This window comes from Gobius niger, assembly GCF_951799975.1.
Source record: "Gobius niger genome assembly, contig: SCAFFOLD_118, whole genome shotgun sequence".
Taxonomy (NCBI): domain Eukaryota; kingdom Metazoa; phylum Chordata; class Actinopteri; order Gobiiformes; family Gobiidae; genus Gobius; species Gobius niger.
This window is the reverse complement of record NW_027639279.1, coordinates 1-21,240: the sequence shown is the minus strand read 5'-3', so window position 1 is coordinate 21,240 and position 21,240 is coordinate 1. Positions and strand designations below refer to the sequence as shown.

The following is a 21,240-nucleotide window of genomic DNA, read 5'->3' as shown; positions in this document are numbered from 1 at the left end:
TTCAACAAAAATTCAACAAAAATTCAACAAAAAAGTGACAAAAACTCAACAAAAAAGTGACAAAAGTTCTACAAAAATGTGACAAAAATTCAACAAAAATGTGACAAAAATTCAACAAAAATGTGACAAAAATTCAACAAAAATTCATCAAAAATGTGACAAAAATTCAACCAAAATGTGACAAAAACTCAACCAAAATTCATCAAAAATGTGACAAAAGTTCAACAAAAATTTGACAAAAATTCAACAAAAATTCATCAAAAATGTGACAAAAATTCAACCAAAATGTGACAAAAACTCAACCAAAAATGTGACAAAAATTCAACAAAAATTCATCAAAAATGTGACAAAAATTCTACAAAAAAGTGACAAAAATACAACAAAAATGTGACAAAAATACAACAAAAATTCAACAAAAATGTGACAAAAAATCAACAAAAATGTGACAAAAATCAGGGTCATTCATCTAGAAGTGGGATGTACCTCCTGAGCCGTGGTCTTGGTGACCCGCAGCACCTCGATGAGAGACTCGTCCTCCACCAGAGAGCCCTGTGTGGAGCTGAGTCTGAGCAGGAGACTGTCCTCCAGCTCCTGCATCCGCCTCCGGTTTGTGGTCACCTCCTCCAGCAGCTTCACCCGCTCACACTCCAACTCCTGCAACCACACACACGATCACAAACATCTGACCACAACACGTCCTGCAGCTTCACCCGCTCACACTCTTCTCTGTGAGGATGACTCTGACCTGCTTCTCTGTGAGGATGTTCCTGACCTGCTTCTCTGTGAGGATGTTCCTGACCTGCTTCTCTGTGAGGATGACTCTGACCTGCTTCTCTGTGAGGATGACTCTGACCTGCTTCTCTGTGAGGATGACTCTGACCTGCTTCTCTGTGAGGATGTTCCTGACCTGCTTCTCTGTGAGGATGTTCCTGACCTGCTTCTCTGTGAGGATGTTCCTGACCTGCTTCTCTGTGAGGATGACTCTGACCTGCTTCTCTGTGAGGATGACTCTGACCTGCTTCTCTGTGAGGATGTTCCTGACCTGCTTCACGTGAGGATGTTCCTGACCTGCTTCTCTGTGAGGATGTTCTTGACCTGCTTCTCTGTGAGGATGACTCTGATCTGCTTCTCTGTGAGGATGTTCTTGACCTGCTTCTCTGTGAGGATGTTACTGACCTGCTTCTCTGTGAGGATGTTCCTGACCTGCTTCTCTGTGAGGATGTTCCTGACCTGCTTCTCTGTGAGGATGTTCCTGACCTGCTTCTCTGTGAGGATGACTCTGACCTGCTTCTCTGTGAGGATGTTCCTGATCTGCTTCTCTGTGAGGATGTTCCTGACCTGCTTCTCTGTGAGGATGTTCCTGACCTGCTTCTCTGTGAGGATGTTCCTGACCTGCTTCTCTGTGAGGATGACCCTGACCTGCTTCTCTGTGAGGATGTTCCTGACCTGCTTCTCTGTGAGGATGTTCCTGACCTGCTTCTCTGTGAGGATGTTCCTAACCTGCTTCTCTGTGAGGATGTTCCTGACCTGCTTCTCTGTGAGGACGTTCCTGACCTGCTTCTCTGTGAGGATGTTCCTGATCTGCTTCTCTGAGAGGATGTTCCTGATCTGCTTCTCTGTGAGGATGTTCCTGACCTGCTTCTCTGTGAGGATGTTCCTGACCTGCTTCTCTGTGAGGATGTTCCTGACCTGCTTCTCTGTGAGGATGTTCCTGACCTGCTTCTCTGTGAGGATGTTCCTGACCTGCTTCTCTGTGAGGATGTTCCTGACCTGCTTCTCTGTGAGGATGACTCTGACCTGCTTCTCTGTGAGGATGTTCCTGACCTGCTTCTCTGTGAGGATGTTCCTGACCTGCTTCTCTGTGAGGATGTTCCTGACCTGCTTCTCTGTGAGGATGTTCCTGACCTGCTTCTCTGTGAGGATGACTCTGACCTGCTTCTCTGTGAGGATTACTCTGACCTGCTTCTCTGTGAGGATGTTCTTGACCTGCTTCTCTGTGAGGATGTTCCTGACCTGCTTCTCTGTGAGGATGTTCTTGACCTGCTTCTCTGTGAGGATGACTCTGACCTGCTTCTCTGTGAGGATGTTCCTGACCTGCTTCTCTGTGAGGATGACTCTGACCTGCTTCTCTGTGAGGATGTTCCTGACCTGCTTCTCTGTGAGGATGACTCTGACCTGCTTCTCTGTGAGGATGTTCCTGACCTGCTTCTCTGTGAGGATGTTCCTGACCTGCTTCTCTGTGAGGATGTTCCTGACCTGCTTCTCTGTGAGGATGTTCCTGACCTGCTTCTCTGTGAGGATGTTCCTGACCTGCTTCTCTGTGAGGATGTTCCTGACCTGCTTCTCTGTGAGGATGTTCCTGACCTGCTTCTCTGTGAGGATGACTCTGACCTGCTTCTCTGTGAGGATGTTCCTGACCTGCTTCTCTGTGAGGATGTTCCTGACCTGCTTCTCTGTGAGGATGTTCCTGACCTGCTTCTCTGTGAGGATGTTCCTGACCTGCTTCTCTGTGAGGATGTTCCTGACCTGCTTCTCTGTGAGGATGACTCTGACCTGCTTCTCTGTGAGGATGTTCCTGACCTGCTTCTCTGTGAGGATGACTCTGACCTGCTTCGCTGTGAGGATGTTCTTGACCTGCTTCTCTGTGAGGATGTTCCTGACCTGCTTCTCTGTGAGGATGTTCCTGACCTGCTTCTCTGTGAGGATGTTTCTGACCTGCTTCTCTGTGAGGATGACTCTGACCTGCTTCTCTGTGAGGATGACTCTGACCTGCTTCTTTGTGAGGATGTTCCTGATCTGCTTCTCTGTGAGGATGTTCCTGACCTGCTTCTCTGTGAGGATGTTCCTGACCTGCTTCTCTGTGAGGATGTTCCTGACCTGCTTCTCTGTGAGGATGTTCCTGACCTGCTTCTCTGTGAGGATGTTCCTGACCTGCTTCTCTGTGAGGATGACTCTGACCTGCTTCTCTGTGAGGATGACTCTGACCTGCTTCTCTGTGAGGATGACTCTGACCTGCTTCTCTGTGAGGATGACTCTGACCTGCTTCTCCGTGAGGATGACTCGTCCTAACAGCTGGTCCTCCAGGCCCCTCTGGGTGACGGTGAAGTCGATGACGGCCGCTCGGGCGCTGACCTCGGGGCTGAACAGAGGGTTGGACAGTTTGGTGGTGATGTAGAGACAGAAGCCCTTCAGGACGTCCACCTCTTTGTCCCCGACCTTCACCTGGAACATGAAGGTTAATCCTCTTTAATGCCGCCGTGTAAGACCTGAGGTCTTTATGCATGTGTTAGCTTCTGTGTTAGCGTGTGTGTTAGCGTGTGTGTTAGCTTCTGTGTTAGTGTGTGTGTTAGCGTGTGTTAGCTTCTGTGTTAGTGTGTGTGTTAGCTTCTGTGTTAGCTTGTGTGTTAGCTTCTGTGTTAGCGTGTGTGTTAGCTTCTGTGTTAGCGTGTGTGTTAGCTTCTGTGTTAGCGTGTGTTAGCTTCTGTGTTAGCGTGTGTGTTAGCTTCTGTGTTAGTGTGTGTGTGTTAGCTTCTGTGTTAGCGTGTGTGTTAGCTTCTGTGTTAGCGTGTGTGTTAGTGTGTGTTAGCGTTTGTGTTAGCTTGTGTGTTAGCGTGTGTGTTAGTGTGTGTGTTAGCGTTTGTGTTAGCATGTGTTAGCTTCTGTGTTAGCGTGTGTGTTAGTGTGTGTTAGCGTTTGTGTTAGCTTGTGTGTTAGCGTGTGTTAGCGTGTGTGTTAGTGTGTGTGTTAGCGTTTGTGTTAGCATGTGTGTTAGCTTCTGTGTTAGCGTGTGTGTTTGTGTGTGTTAGCGTTTGTGTTAGCTTGTGTGTTAGCGTGTGTGTTAGTGTGTGTTAGCGTTTGTGTTAGCTTGTGTGTTAGCTTCTGTGTTAGCGTGTGTGTTAGTGTGTGTTAGCGTTTGTGTTAGCTTGTGTGCTAGCTTGTGTGTTAGCGTGTGTGTTAGCCTGTGTGTTAGCCTGTGTGTTAGCTTGTGTGTTAGCTTGTGTGTTAGCTTGTGTGTTAGCGTGTGTGTTAGTTTGTGTGTTAGCTTCTGTGTTAGCCTGTGTGTTAGCTTCTGTGTTAGCCTGTGTGTTAGCTTGTGTGTTAGCGTGTGTGTGTTAGCTTGTGTGTTAGCTTTTGTGTTAGCATGTGTGTGTTAGCCTGTGTTTTAGCTTGTGTGTTAGCTTCTGTGTTAGCGTGTGTGTTAGCATGTGTGTTAGCGTGTGTGTGTTAGCTTGTGTGTTAGCTTCTGTGTTAGCGTGTGTGTTAGCTTGTGTGTTAGCGTATGTGTTAGCGTGTGTGTTAGCGTGTGTGTTAGCTTGTGTGTTAGCTTCTGTGTTAGCGTGTGTGTTAGCTTGTGTGTTAGCTTCTGTGTTAGCGTGTGTGTTAGCTTGTGTGTTAGCGTATGTGTTAGCGTGTGTGTTAGCGTGTGTGTTAGCCTGTGTGTTAGCGTGTGTGTTAGCGTATGTGTTAGCGTGTGTGTTAGCTTGTGTGTTAGCTTCTGTGTTAGCGTGTGTGTTAGCCTGTGTGTTAGCTTGTGTGTTAGCGTGTGTGTTAGCCTGTGTGTTAGCTTGTGTGTTAGCTTCTGTGTTAGCGTGTGTGTTAGCTTGTGTGTTAGCGCATGTGTTAGCGTGTGTGTTAGCGTGTGTGTTAGCTTGTGTGTTAGCTTCTGTGTTAGCGTGTGTGTTAGCTTGTGTGTTAGCTTCTGTGTTAGCGTGTGTGTTAGCTTGTGTGTTAGCGTATGTGTTAGCGTGTGTGTTAGCCTGTGTGTTAGCCTGTGTGTTAGCGTGTGTGTTAGCGTATGTGTTAGCGTGTGTGTTAGCTTGTGTGTTAGCTTCTGTGTTAGCGTGTGTGTTAGCCTGTGTGTTAGCTTGTGTGTTAGCCTGTGTGTTAGCTTGTGTGTTAGCGTGTGTGTTAGCCTGTGTGTTAGCTTGTGTGTTAGCGTGTGTGTTAGCGTATGTGTTAGCGTGTGTGTTAGCTTGTGTGTTAGCTTCTGTGTTAGCGTGTGTGTTAGCCTGTGTGTTAGCTTGTGTGTTAGCGTGTGTGTTAGCTTGTGTGTTAGCGTGTGTGTTAGCGTGTGTGTTAGCCTGTGTGTTAGCTTGTGTGTTAGCATGTGTGTTAGCGTATGTGTTAGCGTGTGTGTTAGCGTAAAAGGCCCCTGAGGTCTTTATGCAGATGGAACTGACTTTGAAGGTGGAGCCAGACTTGATGAAGTTCTTGTCCAGGACGTGGTCCAGCACCGGGTCCAGCTCGTGGCCCACGTCCTCGATCAGCAGGGGGCGCCCCAGAGACAGGCTGTCCTCCAGGTGAGAGCGGAAGTACTTATGGTTCAGAGACGTCACCTGTGACACAAACCATGAGGAGCAGAGAAAACATGATGACAAATGCACTTTGTCCTTCAGACTTTAGCAGATGTTTTGTATGATGCCACACAAAGCACTTTCCTTTAATGTTCTCACGTCTGTTCTAGCCGGTAGTTAAAGGGGCTATATCCTGCTATTTTAGCCATTCCAAAGTTAAGTATAGGCCTGTATATGATATATTGTACCTCTACCATTATGGAGCACTCATTTTTGTGATAAATATAAGTGTTTTCTGGAGGTATTTTTCAAACCCGGAAGACACAACGCTTCGATTCAGTTAACTCCGCCCACTCTCTCCGCACATACAACTTTATCGTAATATAAATAAACAGCAATAAGTGAAGTCACTTCACGATGCAGTTATAAGGAGTTGACATCTGCAACACAGCTTCATAAATGGCTAACACACAAGCTAATATGCTAACACACAAGCTAACCCGCGTTTGGACTGACTCACCGCTCTGGTCCATCGCTGTTTACATTGTGGGACTCGCGTTGGTTATAAAAGTTAATCCACTTTGATTCTGGCGAAGGTTCACCAAACATCCATCAGAGACGGTCACAGAAAAACAATATTTTGGCTGATAGTCGCTGAATCCCGGAGAAAAAAACAGCTGAGTGGCCTCTTCTTGAAAAAGGTTGAATATAAACTCCTCGTCCTCGTAGCCAAACGCGCTTCTTTTTCTCCGTCCGTGACATTATCGTTAGTTAAGAATAAATAACAGGTGTTCAGAGTAGGTAACGAGCTCCATCTTCAGCTGCAGCGCAAACATGACTGATCTGTTCAGACGCGATGTGTTTGTTTTGGCCTCAGCTGACCTGGAAGCACCTCGGGCACTTCCTTTTTTTTTCTTTTTTTCCATTTTTTACTCTTTGTTTCTCTCTTACGACAGAAATAATGAAAACGCTGTTTTACAAATTAAAATCCGTCCGTAAGCATAGAATTAAGACATTTCATTACAGACGTCGAGCACTTCCGTTCCGTTGTTACGACACAACTGAGCACTCAGTCGTTCATGAGGAGAGGGCGGAGCCTCAGAGAGCAGGATTCAGGAGGATTACTGAGAGCTGCGTGAATGAAGCCACAAATCACTCTGGGGGTGTTTTTGATAAGGAAATAGCATAACAACATGGCTAAAAGCTCCAAACAGTCGATTTTGCAGGATATAGGACCTTTAAAGGTCCTATATCCTGCAAAATCGACTGTTTGGAGCTTTGAACCATGTTGTTGCTGTTTCCTGGCTTCATTCACGCAGTTCTCAGTAATGTTCCTGAATCCTGCTCTGAGCAGCTGCTCCGCCCTCTGCTGGTGAACCACTGTTGTGACACTCTGATGCACCCCCGTCTGAACAGATGTCGTGAAGTTGTGAAGAAGGAGCTCTTTCTAACCTACTCTGGACACGCCTGTTCTTTTTCTAACCCAACGATAATGTCACGGAGAAAAGCGCTACAGAACTAAAGAGAAGGACACTTGCCAGAAGTTGGAATTTCTTTCTGGGATTCGGCGACTTTCACCAGAACAGTGTTTGTCTGTGACTGTGTCTGATGTTTGTGAAGCTTCACCAGAACCAAAGTGGATTCACTTTTAGAACCAACGCCCGTCACATAATGTAAAACCTGATGGACCAGAGCGGTGAGTCAATCAAAATGTGTGTTAGCGTGTTAGCTTGTGTATCAGCGTGTGTGTTAACGTGTTAGCTTGTGTTCCCCATGCGCACTCTCAAACACACTCTCATTCATCCTGGCCTATTGTACATGTTTTTAGTGGTAGGGGAAACCGGAGTACCCAGAGGAAACCTACGCAGACACGGGGAGAACATGCAAACTCCACACAGAAAGGCCCGTCCTTGGTGGGAATCGAATCCGGGACCTTCTAGCTGTGAAGCACGAGCGCAAACCGCTGTGCTACCGTGCCGCCCATAGCGTGTGTGTTAGCGTGTTAGCTTGTGTACAAGCGTGTGTGTGTTAGCGTGCTAGCTTCTGTGTTAGCTTGTGTGCGTTGGTGTGTTAGCTTGTGTGTTAGCTTGTGTGTTAGCTTGTGTGTTAGCGTGCTAGCTTGTGTGTTAGCTTGCGTGTTAGTGTGTGTGCTAGCATGTTAGCTTGTGTATTAGCGTGTGTGTTAGCGTGCTAGCTTGTGTGTTAGCATTTGTATGTTAGCATGCTAGCTTGTGTGTTAGCTTCTGTGTTAGCGTGTGTGTTACTGTGTGTGTTAGCTTGTGTGTTAGCTTGTGTGTTAGCTTGTGTGTTAGCTTGTGTGTTAGCTTCTGTGTTAGCGTGTGTGTTACTGTGTGTGTTAGCTTCTGTGTTAGCGTGTGTGTTACTGTGTGTGTTAGCTTCTGTGTTAGTGTGTGTGTTACTGTGTGTGCTAGCTTCTGTGTTAGCGTGTGTGTGAGCTTCTGTGTGAGCTTGTGTGTTAGCGTGTGTGTTACTGTGTGTGTTAGCTTCTGTGTTAGCGTGTGTGTTACTGTGTGTGTTAGCTTCTGTGTTAGCGTGTGTGTTAGCTTCTGTGTTAGCGTGTGTGCTAGCTTCTGTGTTAGCGTGTGTGTTAGCGTGTGTGTTCTGGTAAATGGGAAGTAGAAAGCAGAACCGAACACTCTCCAGTCCGCCGCGCTCCCGGCTCTGACCTGCAGCTGGCGCTCTCTCTCGCGGTTGATGATCCAGGTCTTGCCCTGGCCCTGGGGGTCGATGAGGAGGGGGAAGCGCGGGGCCTTGGTGACGATGATGGCGTTCTGCACCGACAGCTCGTCTGTGGGAAGGCCCTGCAGACTCCACTCCCCCACACTGCTCGAGTCGCACAGGAGGGCGCTCACGTCCACGTCCTGGGACACAGAGAGGTCACGCCGACGCCATTTTAACACGGCGGGGAAAGACACAGAGAGGTCACGCCGACGCCATTTTAACACGGCGTGGGAGGTTCGAGCCGGAGCCGAAACAAGTCACCAGGAAGGACATCGTTTTGGCTGCGTACCGTTACCTTTCTTTCAATACCAGTACTTTAACTGTTAGCGTGTGTGTTAGCTTCTGTGTTAGCGTGTGTGTGTTAGCTTCTGTGTTAGCGTGTGTTTTAGTGTGTGTGTTAGCTTCTGTGTTAGCGTGTGTGTTAGCTTCTGTGTTAGCGTGTGTTTTAGTGTGTGTGTTAGCTTCTGTGTTAGCGTGTGTTTTAGTGTGTGTGTTAGCTTCTGTGTTAGCGTGTGTGTTAGTGTGTGTTAGCTTCTGTGTTAGCGTGTGTGTTAGCTTGTGTGTTAGCTTCTGTGTTAGCGTGTGTGTTAGCGTGTGTGTTAGCTTCTGTGTTAGCGTGTGTGTTAGTTTGTGTTAGCTTCTGTGTTAGCGTGTGTGTTAGCTTCTGTGTTAGCGTGTGTGTTAGCTTCTGTGTTAGCTTCTGTGTTAGCGTGTGTGTTAGCGTGTGTGTTAGTGTGTGTTAGCTTCTGTGTTAGCGTGTGTTTTAGTGTGTGTGTTAGCTTCTGTGTTAGCGTGTGTGTTAGCGTGTGTTAGCTTCTGTGTTAGCGTGTGTTAGTGTGTGTTAGCGTGTGTGTTAGCTTCTGTGTTAGCGTGTGTTAGCTTCTGTGTTAGCGTGTGTTAGCTTCTGTGTTAGCGTGTGTGTTAGTGTGTGTTAGCGTGTGTGTTAGCTTCTGTGTTAGCTTCTGTGTTAGCGTGTGTGTTAGCGTGTGTGTTAGTGTGTGTTAGCGTGTGTGTTAGCGTGTGTGTTAGCTTCTGTGTTAGCTTCTGTGTTAGCTTCTGTGTTAGCGTGTGTTTTAGTGTGTGTGTTAGCTTCTGTGTTAGCGTGTGTGTTAGCGTGTGTTAGCTTCTGTGTTAGCGTGTGTTAGTGTGTGTTAGCGTGTGTGTTAGCTTCTGTGTTAGCGTGTGTTAGCTTCTGTGTTAGCGTGTGTTAGCTTCTGTGTTAGCGTGTGTGTTAGTGTGTGTTAGCGTGTGTGTTAGCTTCTGTGTTAGCGTGTGTTAGCTTCTGTGTTAGCGTGTGTGTTAGCTTCTGTGTTAGCGTGTGTGTTAGCTTCTGTGTTAGCTTTTGTGTTAGCGTGTGTGTGTTAGCTTCTGTGTTAGCGTGTGTTTTAGTGTGTGTGTTAGCTTCTGTGTTAGCGTGTGTGTTAGCGTGTGTTAGCTTCTGTGTTAGCGTGTGTGTTAGTTTGTGTTAGCTTCTGTGTTAGCGTGTGTGTTAGCTTCTGTGTTAGCTTCTGTGTTAGCGTGTGTGTTAGCGTGTGTGTTAGCGTGTGTTAGCTTCTGTGTTAGCGTGTGTGTTAGTTTGTGTTAGCTTCTGTGTTAGCGTGTGTGTTAGCTTCTGTGTTAGCTTCTGTGTTAGCGTGTGTGTTAGCGTGTGTGTTAGTGTGTGTGTTAGCTTCTGTGTTAGCGTGTGTGTTAGTGTGTGTTAGCTTCTGTGTTAGCTTCTGTGTTAGCGTGTGTGCTAGCGTGTGTCTGTCTGGTCTTTGTGTGTGCGCTCAGTCACGCAAAACGACCAAAGATGTTGTTAACATTTGGCCTCTCCCAGTGTATTTCTATAGCTCCAAAGTGGGGTGAAGTTCAAAGCTACCAGGCTCTGGCACATAGACATAGCATGGAAAGACTGTGGCCTGTTCCTTTAACATTATTAACCCCTTAACTCCCACCTGAACCAAGCACATTTTCTCCAGTTTGGCTTTACCCCAATCCAAAAGCTTCTGGAAAAAAAGGTGAGAAATTAGGAACAAAACTGAGACGAAAACAATGATGGAAATGTGACAAAAAAGTGACGAAAAATTTATGAAAAAGTGGCAAAAATGTCACAAGAAATGGACAAAAAATTGACGAAAAAATGACAAAAATGTGACAAAAATGTGATAAAAATTGACAAAAAATGACACAAATGTGACGAAAAATTGATGAAAATGTGACAAAAATTGGACAAAAATGTGACAAAAAATGACAAAAAAATGACAAAAAAGTGACGAAAAATTGATGAAAATGTGACAAAAAATGACAAAAATGTGACAAAAATGTGACAAAAAAATGTCAAAAATATCACAAGAAATTGACAAAAAATGGACAAAAAAAGGACAAAAAAATGAGAAAAATATGATAAAAATTGACAAAAAATGACCAAAAAATGACCAAAAAATGACGAAAAAATGACAAAAAATGACAAAAAATGACAAAAAAGTGACAAAAATGTGACAAAAAAATGTCAAAAATGTCACAAGAAATTGACGAAAAAATGACCAAAAAATGACAAAAAATTGGACAAAAATTGGACAAAAAAATGACAAAAATGTGATAAAAATTGACAAAATTGACAAATAAATGACAAAAATGTGACGAAACAATGACAAAAATTTGATATAATTTGGCAAAAAAAATAACAAAAAAACAAAAAAATGAAAAAAATGTGACAAAAAATGATAAAAAAGTTACAAAAATGAGTTGAATACCCAACAAAAAAATGATGGAAAAAAAAATCTGATGACGTGAGGAAAAAGATCCTCTCGGTTCAGGCGGGAGTTAAGAGGTTAAATCGTTTTATGGCTCCAGATGAAAATATATTTAAGTCCAGGCATCGGAAAAAGTATAATTCAGGTATCGGTATCGAAAGCGAAGTATCTGTAAAGCACCAGTACTGAATACAAAGTACCGGTGCGCAGCTCTAGAGCAGAGGGAAGGTTTGAGGGAAGGTTTCTCACGGCGCTGAAGGGGATGTGGTGCGTCTCCATCAGGCTCTTCCACAGCTGCAGCAGGAGGCCCCGGTACTCCTGGTTAAAGGGGCCGCAGTACGACAGGAACCCGGAGCACAGCAGCACGTCCCCCACCAGGCTCTCCATCTGAGCCTGGAGGCTGGAGCAGGAGGACGTCCAGCGCACCTGAGCGGGACGGGACCAGGCTGTGAGTACGGATCCTCCTCAAACACCTCCTCTGAACTCACCTTCTCCCCTCCTAAGCCGTGGATGAGCGCCGAGGCGTTGGACATCTTCCTCCTGCAGCTCTCGGCGTCGTCCTCCAGGTCCTGCTTCTCCTTCATGGCGGCGTCGTACAGCGCCTGGACACACAGCGCTTTCAGACGTTCTGCTGGAGAACACGCTGAGGCTCCGAGCTCCTCACCTGAACCTGGTCCAGCTCCCTCTGCTTGGCGTCCAGCTGCTCCTGAGCTTTGGCCAGCTCCGCCTGAGCCACGAGGAGCCGCGCCTCCTGCAGCGCCAGGTTGGACTGAGCAGAGGAAACGGGTTTGTCAGAAGAAGCCGCTGGGACTCGAACCCGGGACTCACCTTCAGGGGCAGCACTTCTTTGTTGATGGAGAAGAAGTCGACCATGGCCTGGGTCCAGGAGCACAGCCCCGCCACGTTACCGCAGGTGCGTTTGGCCGAGTCCATGTTGTAGTCCTCCATCTGCAGGTAGGGGGCGACGAGCTCCACCATCTCCTCTGTGATCGAGTCCTGGGGGAAGAAGAAAAGTCATTTCAGAAGGCAAGGACAAGGCAATTCAAAGTGCTTCACAGTTAAAGCGGCATAAAATATAAGAAAAACAAATACAATCAACATAAAATTAATCAATTACAGTAAGAGGCAAGAGTTTAAGTCTTGTTTTGACTCACTCTGTCTTGAGCACTAGTTTTAAAAGGGGGGGTATTATGCAAAATGGACTTTTTCAAGCTTTCCATCATGTTATTCTGTCACTCCCTCATTAAAAACATGGCTGAAGTGTTGCCTTGGCACATTCACGTATTTCTGAGTAATCTGTAAAAACTCTGATGGCGGCCATTTTAGGGATAGGTTTGCCTGAGTCCTCCTAGGAACGCCCCCACCTCCTGGAGACGCCTCCGAGCTTTCGTCACCAGCCGAGTAACCAACCACTGCTCCTCAGCAGAACCCCCTCCCCACTGATGCCACAGACAGCGTGTGGAGGGGGCGTGTCTAAAGGCTCAGAGGTTCTTAAAGAGACAGAGGCCTATTTCAAGACATTCACTACAGCCATTTTGAGAGAGACATTTTATACAAGGCAGTTATTCTAATTTACTGCATTTACAGACCAACAGAAGGTTTGTCATCATTGTAGTGTGATATAGACTGGTGCTGTGTGACTGAAAAAAGCAGAACACCCCCTCTTTAAATCTTGTTTGGACTCGCTCTGTCTTGAGCACTATTTTTTCTTGCTCGTTCACACACAGTTACCTAACCTCTGTTTTGTCGCTCCTTCTCCTCTGGACATCAACATAAAATTAATCAATTACAGTCAATTTCAGTCATATACAAAATGTTTGGACAGAATTGTTTCTCTGTAAAAGCTGCAGGATGTGGAACTCGCTGCCATTGACTGTGCGAGAGAGCAGCACTTTACAACAGTTCAAACTTAATCTGAAGAAGTGGTTGAAAGATGGTCAGATTTGTGAGCATTAACAGGGGGGTAGTAGTAAATATGAGAAGGTACAAGTTTTTAAAAAACTGTATTTAATTGTAATTGCTTGTAAATACTGTAAATACTGTATCTGAATGTTTGAGGTGATCCTTTTGCCGGCGCCTTATATGTTATTTTATATTGTGAACGAACTCTAAAGTCAGATGCTCATTGGTCACTGTTTAAACCTGCTGTCACTTTGCCTCTGCCCAGGGACCACAGATGAAAATGAGCTTGTAGCATCTCTGGTCTTTGCAACACATTTGTTTGTGCAATGTCCCTGTCAAATAAATAAATAAATAAATAAAAATATACAAATACATATACATGGGCAAAAAGAACCGTTTTCAGCCTGGATTTGAACATTGTCAGAGTTGAGGCCTGTCTCACATCCTCGTGAAGACTGTTCCAGATTTTAGCTGCATGAAACTGAAACGCAGCCTCACCGTGTTTATTATCGACTGGAACCACCAGGAGGCCCCTCCCTGTGGTTCTCAGGGCCCGAGATGGTTCATACGGCGCTAACATGTCAGAGATGGACTTTGGTGCTAAACCATGAAAAGACTTACACAAGAAGACGTTATTCAGACGTAGGAAAGAGATAAAGTTAAGGCGCGCTTTCTGAAGGTGAATTTGTCCTAAGTAAAATGACAAGTTCCAAGAATTATATTAGTAACAAAGGGTACGACGTGGAGTTCCGGGTTAGATATCCCAGCTTCATAAAGTTTCATAAATCACACGCAAATCCACCGAACCTAGCGTGTCACTAACTACACGTGAGCGAGGGCTGGAGAAGCAGATGTTCCAGTCATCCTGAGGAGGCGCTGGAGAGTCTTTCCCAAAGTCCGGGATGCCACGGCACCTCATCGGTCTGAAAATCTCTCCAGTGGTTCCCTGGGATTTAGATTTAAAGCAGTACAAAGAAACTGGTGCCCCTAGAGGCCGTAAGCGCCACTGCAGGTGTCGCACATGTTGTGTTTTTTTACTCATTAATTCCCGTGAGAGTAAATCCTTCACTGACAGTAAGACAAAGGGACAGAGGGATGTTGTTCATCCAGTTACACAATGATTTAAGTGGTGCTAGCCCACAGTTAGCCTGTTAGCTTCTTCTTCTGGGATTCCATTAGTGTGTATTGGGAAAAGTTGCAATTGTGGTTTTCTGGACAGAGACACCAGGGGGAGATGAAGACCCCCCAATCATCCCTTTAACACTTGTATCACCCCCACAGGGACTGGGGTTTATTAAGGTGAACAAGTTACTTAGTGCTGCTTTAACCTCTTAACTCCCGCCTGAACCGAGAGGAGCTTTTTTGTAATTTTTTTTATCACATTTTGTCATTTTTTTGTCATTTTTTTTGTCTTTTTTTGTCAATTTTTTGTCAATTTTTTGTCATTTTTTGTCAATTTTTGTCATTTTTTAGGCAATTTTTTATCTATTTTTTTGTCACATATTTGTAATTTTTTTGTCATTTTTTCATCAATTTTTTATCACATTTTTGGTCATTATTTTTTGGTCAAAGTTTTGTCATTTTTTCAACCATTTTTTCATCAATTTTCCGTCACTTTTTGTCACATTTCCATCATTGTTTTCGTCTCAGTTTTGCTCCTATTTTCACACCTTTTTTCCAGCAGCTTTTGGATTGGGGTAAAGCCAAACTGGAGAAAATGTGCTCAGTTCAGGTGGGAGTTAAGGGGTTAAAGAAAGACATTTGCTATTTTCACCCAATATTTAACCTTCATTCAATGCCAGATGTAATTTTAGCAGCTAAAATCATTAAAAAAAATGAGTAAATCCTTATTATTGGGGCCCTGAGAGAATTTCAGATCGATAAGGGACCACGATGTTCCAGACCCCACTTTAACCACTGGGCTAAATCTGAGTTGTTTTGCCCGTGTCCCGCCTCAGGCCCCTAGCTGCCCCGAGCCTCCCTAAAAGGAGCCGTTATGAATAGGCGCTGCTCTGGAAGGTTAAGTGTGGGCTCAGCGCTCTGCGGCTCCAGGATCTGGGATCTTGGGGATTTGCAGCTCTTTGTGGATTATCGGCTCCGTCAGCGACGCCTTCTCTGGAACAGCTGCAGGGTCTGTTTGGAACAAGGGACTTTCCCCCCGCGCTAAAAGGGACTCCGAGTAATGTACGTGAGTATCATACGGGAGGAACGTACGGGAGGAACGTACGGGAGAAATGTACAGGAGTAACGGACCACACATCAGGTTAAAGTTTACTCATTAATACCACCCCTAAACCAAATGCATTCTGTCCTCTTTGGCTATTATACTGTGCAACACCTCATTTTAAAGCGAAGACCCACAAAACTGATCTTTTTCCTCTCGTTGTTGCTGTGTGAGTTTTTGTTGAATTTTGGTCATTTTTTGGTTGAGTTTTGGTTGAGTTTTTGTTGAATTTTTGGTTGAGTTTTTGTTGAATTTTTGTCACATTTTTTGTTGAATTTTTGTCACATTTTTGTTGATTTTTTGTCATTTTTTGGTTGAGTTTTTGTTGAATTTTTGTCACATTTTTGTTGAATTTTTGTCACATTTGTGTTGAATTTTGTCACATCTTTGTTGATTTTTTTGTCATTTTTTGGTTGAGTTTTTGTTGATTTTTTGTCATTTTTTGGTTGAGTTTTTGTTGAATTTTTGTCATTTTTTGTTGATTTTTTGTCATTTTTTGGTTGAGTTTTGTTGAATTTTTGTCATTTTTTGGTTGAGTTTTTGTTGAATTTTTGTCACATTTTTGTTGAATTTTTGTCACATTTGTGTTGAATTTTTGTCACATCTTTGTTGATTTTTTGTCATTTTTTGGTTGAGTTTTGGTTGATTTTTTGTCATTTTTTGGTTGAGTTTTTGTTGAATTTTTGTCATTTTTTGGTTGAGTTTTTGTTGAATTTTTGTCATTTTTTGTTGATTTTTTGTCATTTTTTGGTTGAGTTTTTGTTGAATTTTTGTCATTTTTTGGTTGAGTTTTTGTTGAATTTTTGTCACATTTTTGTTGAATTTTTGTCACATTTGTGTTGATTTTTTGTCATTTTTTGGTTGAGTTTTTGTTGATTTTTTGTCATTTTTTGGTTGAGTTTTTGTTGAATTTTTGTCACTTTTTGGTTGAATTTTTGTCATTTTGTTGTTGCGTTTACATCCTTGTTTTCTTCTCATTTTTTGTGGCTGTTTTGGTGCTTGTTTCCCCAAGAAGCTTTTTGATTAGGGTAAAGCCAAACTGGAGAAAATGGGCTCCGTTCAGGTGGGAGTTAAGGGGTTAAAGTACTGGAAACAGCTCGGAGACAAAAGAAGATGAAGTAGATTTTTTACAAAGATACTATATTACACTGAGGAATAAGGAGACCCTCGCTGAAGCAGAGGACAGGGAGTACCTTGCTGAAGCCGAGGACAGGGAGTACCTTGCTGAAGCAGAGGACAGGGAGTACCTTGCTGAAGTAGAGGACAGGGACTACCTTGCTGAAGCAGAGGACAGGGAGTACCTTGCTGAAGTAGAGGACAGGGAGTACCTTGCTGAAGTTGAGGACAGGGAGTACCTGGCTGAAGTTGAAGACAGTAGAGAGTACCTTGCTGAAGTTGAGCAGCATGCTGAGGAAGGACGAGTTCTGCATCAGCTTCATGGCTTCGCTCCAGGACGGCCGAGGGCAGGGCCGCTCGGGGTCAAGGGTCACAGAGTCGATCTGAAACAGGAAACACGTCATCGCTGACGCTGAAACGACCAACGATTTAATCCTTTACACTTATATTTATCTTTATATTTATAGAGAAAAAATATTGTATCTTTAGATACAATGCTGTTGGTCCAGGGGCAGAAGTCGTTTCAGCTCAAATAAATGATTTTTTTTCCGCATTTTCGCAATGTTTGACCAAATTTGTTCTCGTTTTCCAAATTTCCTCGCAGCCCTGTCCGGTTATACTCTAAAATGTGACAAAAAAATGATAAAAAATATGACCAAAAAAATGACAAAAAATTTGACAAAAAACTACAAAAAAACACAAACAAATGACAAAAATATGACAAAAATGCGACAAATATGTGACGAAAAAATGACAAAAAATTGATTAAAAAAATGACGGAAAAATGACGAAAAAAGGACAAAAAAAGGACCAAAAAATGACCAAAAAATGACCAAAAAATGACCAAAAAATGACAAAAATATGACAAAATGCGACAAATATGTGACCAAAAAATTACAAAAAATTACAAAAAAATTACAAAAAAATTACAAAAATTGGATTAAAAAATAGACGAAAAAAAGACAAAAAAATGACAAAATGCGACAAATATGTGAAAAAAAATGTACGAAAAAAAGGACAAAAATTTGATAAAAAATTGACCAAAAAAAAGACAAAAAATTGACAAAAAAATTACAAAAATGTGACAAAAAATTAGGGCTGCAAAATTAGGGCTGCAAAATCGATTATTTTGTAATCGATTAATCTATTGATTATTTTTGCGATTAATCGAGTAATCGCTTGGCTGTGAACGGTGCAGGAAAATTGTATTTTTTCCAAAACATTTCTCACATACAGCTTAAGTGGCGCTGCTTGAAGATGTGTTGATGGAGGAAACTAAAGAGACATGTTTGTTGGAGGCTCTGTTCATGACATTTACAATGGAAAAAATTTACACAGACCCTAAGTATATAAACAAAGTCATCAAAAATACTACATTTTTATGTCATTTTTGCTTCATTTGAGTCTGTGTGAACCAGAAAACGATTAATCGATTACTAAATTAGTTGTCGACTATTTCAATAATCGATTAGTCGTTTCAGCCCTACATAAAAATGACAAAAATTTTATTGAAAAAATAACGAAAAAATAACAAAGAAATGACAAAAATTTGACCAAAAAATGACAAAAATTTGACAAAAAAAATCACACAAAAATGACAAAAATATGACAAAAATTTGATTAAAAAAATGCCGAAAAAATGACAAAAATGGACAAATATGTGATAAAAATTGATGAAAAAAATGAGAAAAATTTAATAAAAAATTGCCGAAAAATGACAAAAAATTACCCCAAAAAATTACCAAAAGTTACAACAATGAGTTGAATACCCAACAAAAACATGATGGAAAAAAAAATCTGATGACGAGAGGAAAAACTCCTCTCAGTTCAGGCGGGAGTAAAGATGTTAAAGTCATTGATCAAACCCGGAGAGCCCAGTTCGGTTGATGGTGTTGGTTTCGTACCCGCCTCTGGAACAGCAGCACCACGGCGTCCATGATCCTCATGATCAGATGAGGAGGTTTCTGCAGCTTCCGCACCGTCGCGATGTCGCCCGGTTTGATCGTCTGCACAAAGAGAAGAAGAAGAAGAGAGGGTTTACTCTTCCCCGCCCCTCACTGGGTCTGGGGTGAAGCTCGGAGGTCTGAAGTCTGTCTGAGGTCTGTCTGAGGTCTGTCTGAGGTTCTGGCTAAGGTAAGGCTGAGTTCTGGCTTAGTTCTGGCTAAGGTAAGGCTGAGTTCTGGCTTAGTTCTGGCTAAGGTAAGGCTGAGTTCTGGCTTAGTTCTGGCTAAGGTAAGGCTGAGGTCTGTCTGAGGTTCTGGCTAAGGTAAGGCTGAGTTCTGGCTTAGTTCTGGCTAAGGTAAGGCTGAGTTCTGGCTTAGTTCTGGCTAAGGTAAGGCTGAGTTCTGGCTGAGTTCTGGCTGAGGTTCTGGCTAAGGTAAGGCTGAGTTCTGGCTTAGTTCTGGTTAAGGTAAGGCTTAGTTCTGGCTGAGGTTCTGGATAAGGTAAGGCTAAGGTAGGGCTGAGTTCTGGCTTAGTTCTGGCTAAGGTAGGGCTGAGTTCTGGCTTAGTTCTGGCTAAGGTAAGGCTGAGTTCTGGCTTAGTTCTGGCTGAGGTTCTGGCTGAGCACAGACCTGCAGCGCGGCCTCCGCTGCCTCCAGAGCAGGCTTCGCTGCCTCCAGTTTGGACTCTGCTGCAGATTTATCCACCTCGATCTCGTCCACGATCATCTGCGCTCTGTCCTTCACCTTCTGCACCTGCTGCTTCACCTGCACAAACAAGCTCCGCCTCTAAAATGACCTCACTGACTTTAAAACAGGCTAAGAATCAATGCAGGAAAGCAGAAACAGACACACATGTGATGGACACAGATGAAGCTTCTGGAGTGTTGGAGTTTTGTGTGACCTGTTCGGCAGCGCGAGCCTTCTCTGTGACCTCCTGCAGTACCGCGTCTGCCCTCTGAGAGGCGCCGGCCAGCTCCTGCTCCTTCAGCACCAGCTGCGCAGACAGTTCAGACACCGACTGCTCCGCCTCCAGCAGCTTACTCAGCCCTGCAGAGGAGGAGGAGGAGGGAGAGGAGAGAGAGGAGGGAGAGGAGGGAGAGGAGGGAGAGGAGAGAGAGGAGGGAGAGGAGGGAGAGGAGAGAGGAGAGAGAGGAGGGAGAGGAGGGAGAGGAGGGAGAGGAGAGAGAGGAGGAGGAGAGAGGAGGGAGATGAGAGAGAGGAGGGAGAGGAGGAGGAGGAGGGAGAGGAGGGAGAGGAGAGAGAGGAGGGAGAGGAGAGAGAGGAGGGAGAGGAGGGAGAGGAGAGAGAGGAGGGAGAGGAGGAGGAGGAGGGAGAGGAGAGAGAGGAGGGAGAGGAGAGAGAGGAGAGAGAGGAGGGAGAGGAGAGAGAGGAGGGAGAGGAGGGAGAGGAGAGAGAGGAGAGAGAGGAGAGAGAGGAGGGAGAGGAGGGAGAGGGAGGAGCAGAGGAGAGAGAGGAGGGAGAGGAGAGAGAGGAGGGAGAGGAGGGAGAGGAGAGAGAGGAGGGAGAGGAGGGAGAGGAGGAGAGGAGGGAGAGGCGAGAGGAGAGAGAGGAGGGAGAGGAGAGAGAGGAGGGAGAGGAGGGAGAGGAGAGAGAGGAGAGAGAGGAGAGAGAGGAGGGAGAGGAGGGAGAGGGAGGAGGCAGAGGAGAGAGAGGAGGGAGAGGAGGGAGAGGAGGAGAGGAGGGAGAGGAGGGAGAGGGAGGAGGCAGAGGAGAGAGAGGAGGGAGAGGAGAGAGAGGAGGGAGAGGAGGGAGGGAGAGGCAGAGGAGAGAGAGGAGGGAGAGGAGAGAGAGGAGGGAGAGGAGGGAGAGGAGAGGAGGAGAGAGGAGGGAGAGGAGGGAGAGGAGAGAGACGAGAGAGAGGAGGGAGAGGAGGGAGAGGAGAGAGAGGAGGAGAGGAGAGAGAGGAGAGAGAGGAGGGAGAGGAGAGAGAGGAGCGGAGAGAGAGGGAGAGGGAGGAGGCAGAGGAGAGAGAGGAGGGAGAGGAGGAGAGGAGGGAGAGGAGGGAGAGGAGGAGAGGGAGGAGAGAGGAGAGAGAGAGAGGAGAGGAGAGAGAGAGAGAGAGAGGAGAGAGAGGAGAGAGAGGAGAGAGAGGGAGGAGGGAGAGGAGGAGAGGAGAGAGAGGAGAGGGAGGGAGAGGAGGGAGAGGAGAGAGGAGAGGAGAGAGAGGAGAGGAGGAGAGGAGGGAGAGGAGGGAGAGGAGGGTGAGGAGAGGAGGAGGAGAGGAGGGAGAGGAGAGAGAGGGAGAGGGAGAGGAGGGAGAGGGGGAGAGGAGAGAGAGGAGGGAGAGGAGGGAGAGGAGAGAGAGGAGAGAGGAGGGAGAGGAGAGAGAGGAGAGAGGAGGGAGAGGAGGGAGAGGAGAGAGAGGAGGGAGAGGAGGGAGAGGAGAGAGAGGAGGGAGAGGAGGGAGAGGAGAGAGAGGAGGAGGAGGACAGGGTCAGACACACAGGGGCAAATAGAAATGTTGAACTGAATGTGTGTGAGGCTGAGCTGGAGAAGCTGCCCCCGGTTAAGTTCAGAGTTCAGAGGTTAACCTGTCTGCATGCGCTGGGCCAGAGTCCCCACGTGGCTGATCTTCTCGAGTAGATGAGTTTGTAGCTGTTGATGAAGGAGAGGAAGGACCGCGGCGTGACGAAGGTCTGCCGCCGGAAACGCTCGAAGTACTCGCCGCACTTCTCCGACACCACGTCCTGACGGAGAGAAGAGAGGCCGTCAGACCGGGCGGGGGTTCAGACCGGGCGGGGTTTCAGTCCCGGCGGGTCCGGCTCCGCTCGGTACCTGGAAGGTCCCCATGGAGAGGACCACGCTCTCTTTGACCAGCGGGGGGCAGCGCAGCTCGGAGAACGCGGACAGGAAGTGGCGGGACACGGCGACCAGGGCGTCCTTGGGCCAGCGCTGGAACCAGTCCACGGTGCAGCCGGAGATCAGGCCTGGGAACTGACGGAGGAACGGTCAGAAAGGGTGAAAGAAGGCGGGGGTTTGAGGAGCTTCGTACCTTCAGCGCGCGGCTCCTGAACTTGTCCCCGATGGGGCTGAAGCAGAGCACCACGTGGAGGTTGGCCCGGACGCGGGACAGGAAGTAGTCGTACAGGTTCTCGGGGGTCGGGGGGCCGTTTGGGGGCGTGTCTCTTCATGGCGGGGATCAGCTCCTGGGTGATGTCATCGAGCTCGTCGCGAGGGAAAAGGTTGGAGACTTCGCCGCTCGCCAAGACGTTGTTCATGTATTCTGCGGGAGGATTCAGGCACGAGTGAGTGAGGGGAACGGG

At 45.8% G+C, this 21,240-nt stretch overlaps 1 protein-coding gene across 1 annotated transcript in view; it reads right to left on the bottom strand.

Annotated features, from left to right (window-relative positions):
- Window positions 1-21,213, bottom strand: part of LOC306982633 (dynein axonemal heavy chain 5-like) — a gene marked incomplete at its 5' end in the record, with an annotated part of 38,555 nt that extends 17,342 nt beyond the window's left edge. Inside the window, 17 exon segments of the mRNA XM_079583100.1 lie at window positions 484-654; window positions 3,040-3,222; window positions 5,181-5,336; window positions 7,982-8,176; window positions 11,021-11,197; window positions 11,260-11,373; window positions 11,436-11,540; window positions 11,600-11,767; window positions 16,283-16,396; window positions 17,918-18,019; window positions 18,587-18,721; window positions 18,858-19,003; window positions 20,509-20,556; window positions 20,559-20,664; window positions 20,753-20,911; window positions 20,970-21,083; window positions 21,085-21,213. Coding sequence (XP_079439226.1) covers window positions 484-654; window positions 3,040-3,222; window positions 5,181-5,336; window positions 7,982-8,176; window positions 11,021-11,197; window positions 11,260-11,373; window positions 11,436-11,540; window positions 11,600-11,767; window positions 16,283-16,396; window positions 17,918-18,019; window positions 18,587-18,721; window positions 18,858-19,003; window positions 20,509-20,556; window positions 20,559-20,664; window positions 20,753-20,911; window positions 20,970-21,083; window positions 21,085-21,213 — 2,322 coding nt within the window.
- Window positions 21,214-21,240: the final 27 nt, after the last annotated feature.